General features: G+C 40.5%; 1 protein-coding gene across 2 annotated transcripts in view; it reads right to left on the reverse strand.

Moving 5' to 3' along the window:
- Positions 1–545: 545 nt before the first annotated feature.
- Positions 546–14669, reverse strand: part of LOC126189166 (eukaryotic translation initiation factor 4E type 2-like) — a 46774-nt gene continuing 32650 nt past the window's right edge. For both annotated transcript variants that reach the window (XM_049930923.1, XM_049930922.1), the window contains exons 4-6: positions 13898–14050; positions 9220–9356; positions 546–776 (exon numbers count right to left, since the gene is read on the reverse strand). In XM_049930923.1, the coding sequence (XP_049786880.1) occupies positions 743–776; positions 9220–9356; positions 13898–14050 (324 nt within the window). In that variant the 3' untranslated portion in view covers positions 546–742. The remainder of the gene's footprint in view (positions 777–9219; positions 9357–13897; positions 14051–14669) is intronic.

Raw genomic sequence — 14669 nt, forward strand, 5'->3', positions numbered from 1 at the left:
TTGTCTCCCTGGGGTAATCTCAAGTTGATTGAGTGAACACTTTATGAGCTGAAAGGAACATCTGCTGGGACAACTTGAGTCCATCCTGTTATGACTCAAGTTGTTAGCCACAGAAGACAAGTTCAGGTCCCCTGGCATTGGGAAACAGAGGTGCAGTGGTTAGCATACTGGACTTGCATTCAGGAGGACAACAGTTCAAACCCGTATCCGGCCATCCTGATTTAGGCTTTCCATGATTTCCCTTCAGGTTAATGCCAGGATGTTTCCTTTGAAAGGGCATGGCTGACCACCTTCCCCATCCATACCTAATCTGATGGGACTGATGACTTCGCTCTTAGGTCCCCTCCCAAAAATCAACCAACCAGCCAGCCAGCCAGCCAGCCAGCCAAGCAACCATGGAGCACAGATGTTATGTGGTATGTTTCGGCAGCTCTTCCACTTTTTCTGCTAACAGGAAGTCCAATTCCTCTAATTACAAATTACTTCCCCAAATTTAATATTATTTACAATAAATATTTTATTTTGACAACTTCCATAAACAACTGTTCTGTAATTATTCACATTCAAAAAATGTTTTCGTTACAAAACATACATCTGGACAGAGGCGGTTGGATAATGAATGTCCAATTACACAATGCAACAAACAACAATTCAAATCATATAAACCATATGTTATATAATTCATCCAAACAAATGCAGCTCCACTGACATCGCATTACATATTTTTCATGGCTCAGGTACTTCACGATTTCAGCAGAGGAACTGATTTCCATGCCCTGTAAAAATAAAAATACATAAAAATGACATTCAGCACACTGTGTAACATTAAACATAATAATCAACCACAAAAAAATGTGAGTCAATGTGTCACACAAAAAAAGTGCAACATGAAACTTCAAATAAGTGCGCGTGTCGCAATAAGACACCACGACCACGACCACTACTGTTGTTGTTGTTGTGGTGATAGTTTTCAATTTGAAGATTTGTTTGATGCAGCACTCCATAATACTGCAATCTACAGCCATTTCAACCAGCTTGCTGTTGTCAAGCTTTGGTCTCTCACAAAAATTTTCTCCCACAAACTTGCTTTCATTACCAAACTGACCTTTTCTTGACGTTTCGTGATGTGTTCGAGCAACTAATCCATTTTTTTTTTTTTTTTACTCAAATTGTGCCACAAATTTATCCTCCCCCAAATTCATTTCAGTACGTTTTCATTAGCTGTGGGATCTTCCACTCTGATCACCATCGTTTTCATTCTACAGCACCACATATCTGAAGCATTTATCCTCTTCTTGTCTAACCTGTTTTTGCATAAGTTTCACTCCATAAAAGGCTACACTGCACATCAAAATCTTCAGAAAGGGTTTCCTAACTTTTAAATTTATGTTCAATTATAACAAATTTCTCTTATTCAGGAAAGCTTTCCTTGCTGTTGCCAGTCTGCCTTTTACATCATTCCTATTTAGGCTATTTCTCTTATTTTGTTGCTCAAACAATAAAACCAATACTACTATTAGAGTCTCATTTCCTAACCTCATTTCCTCAACATCTCCTAATTCCATTACCTTTTTATTTTTACTTTTTTTATGTTCATCCTATAACTTCTTTTCAAAACGCTATTCAGTCCAATCCGTTCAACTGATTTTCTATGCCCTATACCGACTGACACACTTCAATATAATCACAAACTGAAAAGTTTTTATTTTTTCTCCCTTACCTTTAATTCTCTTTCCAAGTTTCTCCTTATTTCCTTTACTGCTTGCTCGATATACAGACAATAAAATCAGGGACAGGCTACAACCCTGTCTCAGTCACTTCTCAATTACTGCTTCCCTTCCTTGTCCTACGACTGTTATAACTGCCGTCTTGTGTTGTAAATAATGTGTCCTCCCCCCCCCCCCCCCCCTGCACTTTATCCCAGACACCTTTAGAATTTCGAAGAGTGCATTTCACACAACACTGTCAATAGATTTAGAGATATCAATGCTATAGATGTAGGTTTGCTTTTCTCCAACCTACCTTCCTACAGTTCTCAGTAACCCAAACTGATCTTCCCCAAGGTTGATTTCTACTGGTCTTTCCATTCTTCTGTTAAATCTGTGGCAGTATTTTGCAGCCATGACAACCTGATGCTTGAGTAATAATGATACCTGCCAGTGACTGTCTTCCTTAGAATTGGAATTATCACACTCTTCTTGAAGTGTGAAAAGTTAGCTTGGGATACCTTTGTTCAAGTGTCAACAAGCATTATAGGAAATAAGAGGGCAGAAAACTATAAGGCTCTTGTGGGCAATCTTCTGCACTGCTACAGTAGATTGGGATGCAACCTGTCTTTAAAGTTACATTTCCTAAAGACCCACTTGGGACTTCTTTCCTGACAACTATGGTACTGTAACCAATGAGCATGGAGAACGCTCTGACCAGCAAATTTCAGACATGGAAATGAGATGCCAATGAAAGTAGAGTGCATCAACTTTAGCCAATTACTGCTAGACACTTATCAGGGAATCACTGGCAAAAAACTACAAATGCCATGCACAGTGACCTTCCTCCGAGGGATAATACTAAGGTAAATACATGCATAAATTTATACAGGCAATGACAAAGTTGCCAGAACTTCAAAACGAGAGCTAATCTTGCACTTTCATTGACATTTTCATTATCAGCACCCATGAAAGCATAAAAATAGCCATTTTCAAGCCAGTTGCAGAAAAAAGTAAAAATTTTGTTGGCTATGTAATTAGGGATCTGAAAATTTGAAAAAATTCACTTTTTTTAATGATTAGATGTACAAATTTTGGTTGTCATGCTATGTTCCTGAAGGTAATGCCTTAATGCTTTGAAATAACATTCTATTGGCTGAGGAGCTTTATGACCAGAATATTTGCATTTGCAAAAATTTTAAGTTTTCTCTCCAAAATGATTTTTGCTTGTTTTCTACTTTTGACTGTTTTCATGCTTTCAACAAATGACTGTTTCTGTTGAGAAGCAGCAGCATTTTCCTGCTGGTGAACTGAGTGCTTTTCTGAGTTAAGGTGTTTTTATATTACTTTCCTCTCCCCATCCAATTTGATAATTACAAAATCTGCAGAATACAAATTTTGACCTTTTGTGGGCACTCAGCCATACGAACCACACTGACACTGCTACAGATAGAACCAATGAAGCATTAACATAGAATAAGAACTAAAAGTACTTTAGGGGAAGAAATGCGCCGAAAGGTTTTGTTTTTCGGTCAAAACAGTACAGAGTGTGGACACTATAAACTGCCAGTTGGCCACAAGCATAAACTAGAATTATTAGTGCCAGAGAGGAGAGGAGCAGTGCAGGGAAACAAGTCCCGCCTCTGTCTCTCAGGGCAGCAGCCAACACCCACACTGTGTGTTCCTGTGGAAGCAAAACTGACACATGGGTACAGGGACCACTGGTCCTTTACAGGCCAAGTTTGGCTGTTTGTAAAGATGTAGTTCAGGCCCAATCTCTACTGGTATCTGGTGCAATTACAGTACTAAACACCCACTCCCTAGAACTGCCACATTAAATGTGTTTGCGTTAAACCAACTTTTGACTAAGTTAGCAGAAAAAGAAACTTCCTGGCAGATTAAAACTGTGTGCAAAGGTCCCGAGTTCTAGTCTCAGTCCAGCGTACAGTTTTAATCTGCCAGGAAGTTTCAGATCAGTGCACACTCCGCGGCAGAGTGAAAATCTCATTCTGGTTAGCGGAAAAACATATGCATTTATTTGTTCTAAGAAGCACGGTTGTATCACTGAGTGCTATGGTGCATTACGTGACATTTATTTTATACAGACCATTCAACTGCAGAACCACCCACAACTGTTAAGGCATCAGAGCACTGATTACACTAATACACTACGTGATCAAAAGTATCCAGACACCTGGTTGAAAATGACTTATAAGTTAGTGGTGCTCTCCATGGGTAACGCTGGAATTCAATACGGTGCTGGCCCACCCTTAGCCATGAAGACAGCTTCCACACTTGCGGGCATACGTTCAATCAGGTGCTGGAAGGTTTCTTGGGGAAAGGCAGCCCATTCTTCACGGAGTGCTGCACTGAGGAAAGGTACCGATGTCTGTCAGTGAGCTCCAAGTCGACATTCCAAAACTTCCCAAACGTGTTCTATAGGATTCAGGTCAGGACTCTATGCAAGCCAGTCCATTACAGGTACATTATTGTCATGTAACCACTGTGCCACAGGCCGTGCATTATGAGCAGGTGCTCTATTGTGTTTAAAGATGCAATCGCCATCCCCGAATTGCTCTTCAACGGTGGGAAGCAAGAAGCTGCTTAAAACATCAATGTAGGCCTGGTGCTGTGAAAGTGCCACACAAAACAAGGGGGTGCAAGACCCCTCCATGAAAACCACGACCACACCATAAAACCACTGCCTCCAAATTTTACTGTTGGCACAACCCATGCTGGCAGATGACGTTCACCGGGCATTTGGCATACCCACACCCTGCCATCGCATCGCCACATCGTGTACCGTGATTCATCACTCCACAAAATGTTTTTCCACTGTTCAATCATCCAACGTTTACAATTCTTACACCAAGCGATGCATCGTTTGGCTTTTACTGGTGGGATGTGAAGCTTACGAGCAGCCGCTTGACCATAAAATCCAAGATTTCTCACCATCCGCCTAACTGTCTTAGTACTTGCAGTGGATCCTGATGCAGTTTGGAATTCCTGTGTGATGGCCTGGATAAATGTCTGCCTATTATACATTACAACCCTCTTCAACTGTCGGCGGTCACTGTCAGTCAACAGACGAGGTCAGCTGTACACTTTTGTGCTGTACAGGTCCCTTTGTTTCCACTAAACTATCACCGAGGAAACACTGGACCTAGGGATGATTAGGAGTGTGGAAATCTCGCATACAGAGACACGACACAAGTGACACTCAATCTCCTGACCATGTTCGAAGTACGTGAGTTCTGCAGAGCACCCCATTCTGCTCTCTCACGATGTCTAATGACTACTGAGGTCGCTGATATGGAGTACCTGGAAGCAAAATGCACCTAATATGTAAAACTTATGTTTTAGGGGGTGCCTGGATACTTTTGATCACATAGCATATGTTGTCATGTTCATGTAATTTTTATTTTGCAGACTCGTTCTTACCCAAGTTACCTTTCCAACTTCCCAAGTTACCTTTCCAACTTCCCAAGTTACCTTTCCAACTTCCCAAGTTACCTTTCCAACTTCCCAAGTTACCTTTCCAACTTCCCAAATTAGGTTTCACCAAATGATGTGCAGTACCAGTTACCAGAAAATGGTAACATTTCCAACATTTATATGAAGAAAATATAGCTTTTTCTAACTATCTCTGATAAAATACACTACTGTTTGTAAAAAGTAAAACACTCAGAGGCAATGGTCTGTGAGGTACCACGATAAGACAGAGTGTATAACGGCGGAACCATAATAAGTGATTTAAATGATAGAGAAGCAGTGTGCACATAGACCCCAATAGCGCCCTATTTTGTGTGACTGGACAGGTCAGTGTTATGCAATGCTGAATCAGCACAGATCAGACATATGAAATGGAAACCAAGTGTATCTACACCTTAATGGCATTACTGAATGGAATGTCAGCATGTGAATGCATTCAAATGGGGCAGAATGATTGGTCTCCAGGAGGTGGGTCTGTCATTCCATGACACTGTGGCTCAAAGGGTATGCTGCTTCAACAGTGAGGCACATGTGGAACCAGTGGAGATAAGAGGGCCGTACATAGCTCCAGCAGGGTACTTAATGACACAATGAGACCACAGTGCGAGATGACTGCCATATTATCTGCTTGGTCGTAATGGACAGAACAACATCATATACAGTGATGGTGTGACCGTGGAGCACTGCAACTGATGGGGACATGTACGCCCTGATGGTTTGACACTGTCTTCTGCAGGCTGGACTGATGATGTGCATGTCATTAAATTGGCTTCCACTGACCAGAACCCACCAACAGCGAGGACTGCAATGGGCATGTGAATGTTCACACTGGCATATTGAGTGCCAAAATGCAGTGTTTTCAAATGAGTCCTGCATCAACTTATCCTACAGTGATGGCCGCACATGCGTCTGATACAACCGTGTTCAATGCAATTGTGCAGATTGTATTGCTGAGCAGCATAGCAGACAAACACCAAGTGTTATTGTTTGGGGTACCACTCCCTATAACACACAAACTTACCTCCTGCATATCGAGGGCAACCCGAACGGCTACCGCTACATCACATATGTTTCACAGCCTCAGCCTCAGACACTGTCCCTGCTGCAGGCTCTTCCACACACCATATTTCAACACGACAATGCCTGTCCGAATGTGACGAGAAATGTGCACGCATTCTTCCAAGAACGATGGGTACCACCGCTTTCCTGGCCTGCCTGTTCACCTGACATGTCACACATCTAACAACTTTGGGATATAGTCGGTTGGCGACTTATGTTCAGGTCCTTCTGGAGTCACTGTTGATGCTTTGTTGGCACGTCCACAAACTGCATCGCAGAGTATTCCCCAGCAGCATATTTATGTGCTCTTTGATTCTATGCCATGACATCTAGCAGCTCTGAATGCAGCACGTGGTGGTGCTACTCCATATTAAATTTCCACAGTCACAGTGCATGTATCAACCAGTCTGTAATGCTGAATGTTTGTGTGACATGTCCCTAATCAGTGGAATAAATTTCACTGATCACATCTCTCGATCTGGATGTTTCACTTTCTCCGAACTGTAGTTAAATAGCGTCTATTAGATAATTTCACATTTTGAGGTAGAATTTGTGTTTATTGCAAAATGTGAATTTTTCAGGTACCTAGTAACAATATATTTACTCAGCTTAAGGTTGAAAAAATTTGTAATGATGGTGTGACAGAAGTTATGAGATATTCATGAGAAAGAAGAAGAACCCTCTATGCCCCAGAGAATGACTTGCAAATGCACAGACATATCAGTAGTTTTGACAAATCCAGTGAAGGTGGAATCTTGGGATTATACCCCAGAATAACATGACAAAAAGAGTTTTTAGACTGCATGATAGTGAGTGCCAGACAGATGGGACATTTCATTATCTACTCAAGCAACACTCCTTGAGCCACATAATCACTTGTACAGCAGGATCATGACAATGAAGTTAGTGCCACAACTCATCAAGAATCCATTGGTTGACAACATCAGTAATGAATGGTGACAATTAGCAAAAATATCCCAAGCAAGTGATGCTAGCTTAATGTGACAATTAAGCTATCAACTTACCTATGACAGAAAAGAGAGGCATATATTAGCTTGCATGACTGGGAATCATTGACTTTCAATGTGTTGATTCCATTTTATTCCTATCTGAAAGTGCTACAGATTCATAAAAGCATCCATCAACGAATAGTGTAAGTTGAACAACACACACAATTGTCATCCATATTTCTAGATTTCTGGAAACATTTTACACAGTGCTCCACTACAGGCTGTTAAAGAACGTACGAGCAAATGGAGTAAGTTCACAGATATGCAAGTGGCTCTGAGATTTCTTAAGTAACAGAAACCAGTATGTTGCCCTTAATGGCAAGTGTTCTCCAGAGACAAGGGATCCCACTGAAGTGTGATTGGACTGCTATTATTCTCTATATGCATAAATGATTTGTTGGACAGGGTGGGCAGCAGTCTGCTGCCTGTTTGCTGATGATTCAGTGGTGTACAGTAAGGTGTCCATGATGAGTGACTGTAGAAAGATACAAGATGATCTAAACAAAATTTGTAATTGATGATGATTGTTCTAAATGTGGAAAAATGTAAGTTAATGTGGATGGGTAGGAAGAACAAACCTGTAATGTTCAGATACAGTATTAGTAGTGTCCTGCCTGACACAGTCAAGTTGTTTAAATATAGGGACGTAACGCTGCAAAGCAATACGAAATGGAACAAGCATGTGAGAAATGTGGTATGGAACACGAATGGTCGACTTTGATTCATTGGGAGAATTTTGCAAAAGTGTTGTTCACATGTAAAGGAGACCGCATGTAGTACACTGGCGTGACCTATTCTTAAGTACTGCTTAAGAGTTTGGGATCCATAACAGGTCAGACGGGAGGAAGACATCTAAGTAATTCAGAGGCAGACTGCTAGATTTTTTTACTGGAAGGTTCAAAAAAAACATGTCACAGAGATGCTTCAGGGACTCAAATTGGAACCCCTGGAGGGAAGGTGATGTTCTATTCCAGGAATACTATTGAGAAAATTTAGAGAACCAGCATTTGAAGCTGACTGCCGAACAATTCTACTGCGCTTAAGGACCAAGAAGATAAGATATGAGGAATTAGGGCTCATACTGAGGCATACAGACATTCATTTTTTCCTCATTCTATATGTGAGTGGAACAGGGAAGGGAATGACTAATAGTGGTACATGGTACCCTCCGCTATGCACCATGTGGTGGCTTGTGGAGTATCTACATAGATGTAGATATACAAATGACAACTGGTAAAACGGACAAGTTACAGTATCACTTGCTTTGAGCCGATAGAATTTGTTATGGAACATGTACATGGATTAACAAAAGAAGACTTTTCTGTGTTTGAAAGACTGGAAGTGCATTAAAAGTGTATAGCTCTACGAAATTAAAATAGCTGTGTTTTAACAATTTAACTTCCAAACAATTGTTTTCATCTGCCCACAGTTGATCTGTCAGACACACTATAACAGCTTGCCACATGAACACAACACAAAATCATCATTAATACACCTTTCTGCATAATTAATACTTCATGTCCAATATTACGACCGAGAAAATGATACTCCACAGAACATTAATGAGAGCATGTTGTCATAAATCAGTTATGTAAGTAAAAGCTGCTAAGCTTTAAGAAATGCTGCAGTTAAGTGATTTTCAATTCATGTTCTTTTCATATTATTTCCCTCCTGTTTTGTAGTTATTGGTGGAGCTGTATTCTGCATAGTACAGAACTAAATGTACTGTACTATGTTTTATGGGACAGATGAGCTCTTTGTTAGGAACCACTCAAGTTTTATGAAAACATCACTCCACAATATTTCTATTTTATCTCCTCACACTTACACTGATTAACAACATACAGACTAGGCAAGCAACAAAAGCCAGTATACAAGTGTAATGGCATTTTGATAAACTCATGTACCAGAGAATGATAAAAAGTGGGGGGCCTCTAGTCACAAATACTTACTTCAGACTGTCATTGTGCGTTTTGTACTCTAATATTGTGGTTGGAGGAAGATTCAACACCCTTTTTAAAGTATCTCTTATCCGACCTGTTGTAACTGCATCCGAAGCTGTTTTATTCCAAATGGAGATAATATCTTCCTGTAACATGAATAGAAAATTAGAACGATCAGGTAAATTTATATCACAGACAGTATAAGAATTTAAGTTGCTCAGACATTTAGCAATTTCATGTAAACAAATCTGCAAAACAGCATTAATTGTAAACAGTGTACAGACCTTAAAGTTAAATGAAAAAATTATTACTATGACAAACGAATGTAGCAGCTTTTGTAAAACGGCAGTCTACTGCTATTACACACTACAGTGTTTATATTTCAGGAAACAACTTTTGTTATTTTATTGTTTGCACAGTAATTTACAAGTGGTATCTGATTGGAATTAATACAGTTAGTGGAAACACATTAACAGAACTGTTACACAAACAAAGGAAGTCCATAATTGTACCACAGCAATACAAAAGACACTTTAATATGCAACTCATGGATCCTAAACTCACAACTATTTCGCAACCAACGGTTGCTTCACCAGGAAAGAGGGAAGGAGAGGGAAAGACGAAAGGATGTGGGTTTTAAGGGAGAGGGTAAGGAATCATTCCAATACCGGGAGCGGAAAGACTTACCTTAGGGGGGAAAAAAGGACAGGTATACACTCGCGTGTGCGCCTCTGTACTTCCGCCTTGACTGACATCTCTGCCAAAACTCTTTGCCTTTACAAATGTCTGCTTGTGTCTGTATATGTGCGGTGTGTGTGTGTGTGTGTGTGTGTGTGTGTGTGTGTGTGTGTGTGTGTGTGTGTGTCTCAACATGCCAATGCTTTCGTTTGGTAAGTTGCATCATCTTTGTTTTTAGATATATTTTTCCCACGTGGAATGTATACATACACACACACACACACACACACACACACACACACACACACACACACAGGGTGTTACAAAAAGGTACGGCCAAACTTTCAGGAAACATTCCTCACACACAAATAAAGAAAAGATGTTATGTGGACGTGTCCGGAAACGCTTACTTTCCATGTTAGAGCTCATTTTATTACTTCTCTTCAAATAACATTAATCATGGAATGGAAACCCACAGCAACAGAACGTACCAGCGTGACTTCAAACACTTTGTTACAGGAAATGTTCAAAATATCCTCCGTTAGCGAGGATACATGCATCCACCCTCCGTCGCATGGAATCCCTGATGCGCTGATGCAGCCCTGGAGAATGGCGTTATTGTATCACAGCCGTCCACAATACGAGCATGAAGAGTCTCTACGTTTGGTACCGGGGTTGCGTAGAAAAGAGCTTTCAAATGCCCCATAAATGAAAGACAAGAGGGTTGAGGTCAGGAGAGCGTGGATGCCATGGAATTGGTCCGCCTCTACCAATCCATTGGTCACCGAAACTGTTGTTGAGAAGCGTACGAACACTTCGACTGAAATGTGCAGGAGCTCCAGCGTGCATGAACCACATGTGTCGTACTTGTAAAGGCACATGTTCTAGCAGCACAGTAGAGTATCCCGTATGAAATCATGACAACGTGCTCCATTGAGCGTAGGTGGAAGAACATGGGGTCCAATCAAGACATCACCAACAATGCCTGCCCCACGTTCACAGAAAATCTGTGTTGATGACGTGATTGCACAATTGCGTGCGGATTCTCGTCAGCCCACACATGTTGATTGTGAAAATTTACAATTTGGTCACGTTGGAATGAAGCCTCATCTGTAAAGAGAACATTTGCACTGAAATGAGGATTGACACATTGTTGGATGAACCATTCGCATAGTGTACCCGTGGAGGCCAACCAGTTGCTGATAGTGCCTGCACACACTGTACATGGTACGGAAACAACTGGTTCTCCTGTAGCACTCTCCATACAGTGACGTGGTCAACGTTACCTTGTACAGCAGCAACTTCTGACACTGACATTAGGGTTATCGTCAACTGCACGAAGAATTGCCTCGTCCATTGCAGGTGTCCTCATCGTTCTAGGTCTTCCCCAGTCGCGACTCATAGGCTGGAAGGTTCCGTGCTCCCTAAGACGCTGATCAATTGCTTCAAACGTCTTCCTGTCGGAACAACTTCATTCTGGAAATCTGTCTCGATACAAATGTACTGCGCCATGGCTATTGCCCCGTGCTAATCCATACATCAAATGGGCATCTGCCAACTCCGCATTTGTAAACATTGCACTGACTGCAAAACCACGTTCGTGATGAACACTACCTGTTGATGCTAGATACTGATGTGCTTGATATAACATCTTTTCTTTATTTGTGTGTGAGGAATGTTTCCTGAAAGTTTGAGAGAGAGAGAGAGAGAGAGAGAGAGAGAGAGAGAGAGAGAGAGCCTCCTGACACACTGAGATAAGGGCCATACATTCTGGCTCAGATTTGGATAAGGCTACTGCTAGCTGTTTCTTACTTGGTCAGGATATCACTACTCCTAGAAATTTAAACTGATTTTCAGATGTCAACTGTGTCTTCAGAATATCTGGCCTATTCTGCATCACAGCAATCTAACATGTGGCAGTCATCTGCTTTAGAAAATGAAAGCTTCATATTCCTTGTACCTTTTAGACGTATAGAAGTTATTTTGACTGCTTGCTACTGCAGTCCCTGCAATCTTTATAAGATTTCGAAGTGGTGCAAAGATGGCCAACCTGCTTTAAATGTGCAGAGTTGGGCAACTTGCTTTAAATGTTGAAAAATGTCATGCTGTTCATTCTCATTATGCACCCATACCACTGGAGCTTGAACTACTTTATGACACTGGTAATAGAAACCTCAATACCAGCTGCTTTTCTGTTCACCTCATTCCTGATTTTGTCCTTTCTAGTTGTTTGGTTCGTACTTGTTTCTACACCATATGTTAGGATTGGTAGGAAACCGATGTTGTACATGGTCGCTTTTGCTTTTTGTGGCATTTCAAAAATGTAAAATTCTGAATTTCACGAAGTGCAAAAAATGTAGTATCTTATTACAACAATATCGACAGGTCACAATTGTAATCTGTCAACTCCTTCAAATGCCTCTTTGTTACAATTTGTTTGGACATGAAATAGAATGATCATATAGGTTCACTTGTGGATGAAGCATGTGGCAGAACAATGGGAAAAACTGTCTAAAAAGGAGATTATACAGCTGTGTGCCAAACCTAGAATGTTGCTCTAGTGTGTGGGACTCTCACCAAATAGGTCTAATAGGGGAAGCTGAATATATAGAAAGAAGGGCAGCACAAATAGTAACAGATCTGTTTGATCCATGAGATGGTATCACAGAAATACTGAAAAACTTGAACTGGCAGACGTCTGAAGACAGATGCCGAGTATCTCACACACGCCTACAAATTACAAAATTTTAAGCATCAACACTGAGTGAAGAATCTAGGAACACACTACAGCCTCCTACATTTTTCTCCATTAGGTACCACAAAATGTAGGCTGCCTGCAATAGCAGCCCAAACATTGGTATTTTTTTATTGCATACGATGCAGTCAGACACCCACAAGGACTTCAATGAAAATGATTACACTAATTACCAACATGAACAGAGGCATTTAAGTAGTAATTCTTCCACTCCATTCACAAACAGACTGAGAAGAAACTATTACATGGTACAATGAATGCCATGCACTTTAATGAGGTTTGCAGAGTATGGAGATGTAGAGTTTCGATAAATGGCTGCTTGAAATTCTAACAGCATCATAAAAAGGAAGGCGCGGGCGCCCACACACACACACACACACACACACACACACACACACACACACACACACACACACACACACACACACAAAAAAACCCACTGCCTGCCAAGACTAAAATGGTTCAAATGGCTCTAAGCACTATGGGACTGAACATCTGAGGTCATCAGTCCCCTAGACCTTGAACTATTTAAACCTAACTAACCTAAGGACATCACACACATCCATGCCCGAGGCAGGATTCGAACCTGCGACTGTAGCAGCAGCGTGGTTCCGGACTGAGGCGCCTAGAACCGCTCGGCCACAGCGCCCGGCCTGCCAAGACTAAACTGCCATGAAATTCTATATTTTGTATGTGCACTATGTTTATGACTACACATGTACACACTCTTTCTCACTGTGTGATCATGAGACACTAATCAATGTTCCTCCAACAGATAATTCCCACACAATAACTTAGGTTGTTGTTAGCTTAGGCACGCAGTTAAGTTTAATATACTACACAAGTAGCAGCACTAGTTTCATTCCGGTTATAATTTAGTTTCTCATGGCATATATTGAGGATATCTGATGTTAAGCCTTTGGTAAAGCAGAAATTCACATTACTATCAGCTCCGAACTTCTAGAATAGTCCTATTTCCCCCAAAGAAGCACCATTCCCTCACTCTTTAAATTACATTTTTCTTTAGAAATGGGATTTAGGTGTTAAAATTTCAGTTATTAAAGAAGATTTTTGTATTATTATTATTAAAATTATTATTATTAATAATAAACAATCTCTGCTGCACTCTTATCAGAGGTGACAGTTCCTGCTGAAAAGTGTTTACATTATGTCAGTTTGCCTCATTTATCATTAATGTTACTGTCAGGGCTAAAAAGAATAGTAATTTCAATAAAACTAAAAGTAACACAGTACCTGAAACCTAATGGAAACCACAGCACCACATATTTCTTCTCCAACCATAAACTGCTCTCCCAACATGGCAAGTACTAAGTTCTCCCAACAACGTGAAACAATTCCTTTCCTCAGTCTGACAACCCACTTTCCACCATTTCGATTTGCTTCATCCTGCGGAAGAGTGGTCTGATCATAATATTTCACAGGATGCCAATAGCAAATCGTTAGTGCCTAACAAAATTATATTCCTCAATAGCAGTTTCTTATAATAATACAATAATATCTATGCTGCACATAGAAGCAAAAGCCTTATTAAAATCATATGAGGCATATCCAGAACGTAAGACTCTTTTGGAAAAAACTCAAAGTCCTTTTTTCAACCAAAATTTATATTTACAAGAAATAAAATTTCTTGAACTATTTTTCTACATGGTGGCCATAATTGTTCCGACATTTATCATAGCATGAAACAGACTTTTCAATGCCTTCTTCATAGAAAGATGTTGCCAGTGGAGGCAGCCACTGCTGAACACCGTTTTTTTTCCATTGTCATTGCTGTAAAAGTGTCTTCCTTCAAAATCACATTTTGAGATCAAGAACAAGCAGTAATCAGAAGGTGTGTGGTATCATTTTATGAAGAGAGCATAGAAAAGTTTGTTTCCCACTAAGACAAATGTCTTAACGACGGTGGCAACTACGTAGAAAAATAGTTTAAGGAAAGCTCTTTCTTGTAAAAATCTTGGTTTGAAAAGCAATATTTTCTTTCCAGAAACGCCTTGTAAATCAAACA

The sequence above is a fragment of the Schistocerca cancellata genome, chromosome 1 (genome assembly GCF_023864275.1).
Source record: "Schistocerca cancellata isolate TAMUIC-IGC-003103 chromosome 1, iqSchCanc2.1, whole genome shotgun sequence".
NCBI classification, from domain to species: Eukaryota; Metazoa; Arthropoda; class Insecta; order Orthoptera; family Acrididae; genus Schistocerca; species Schistocerca cancellata.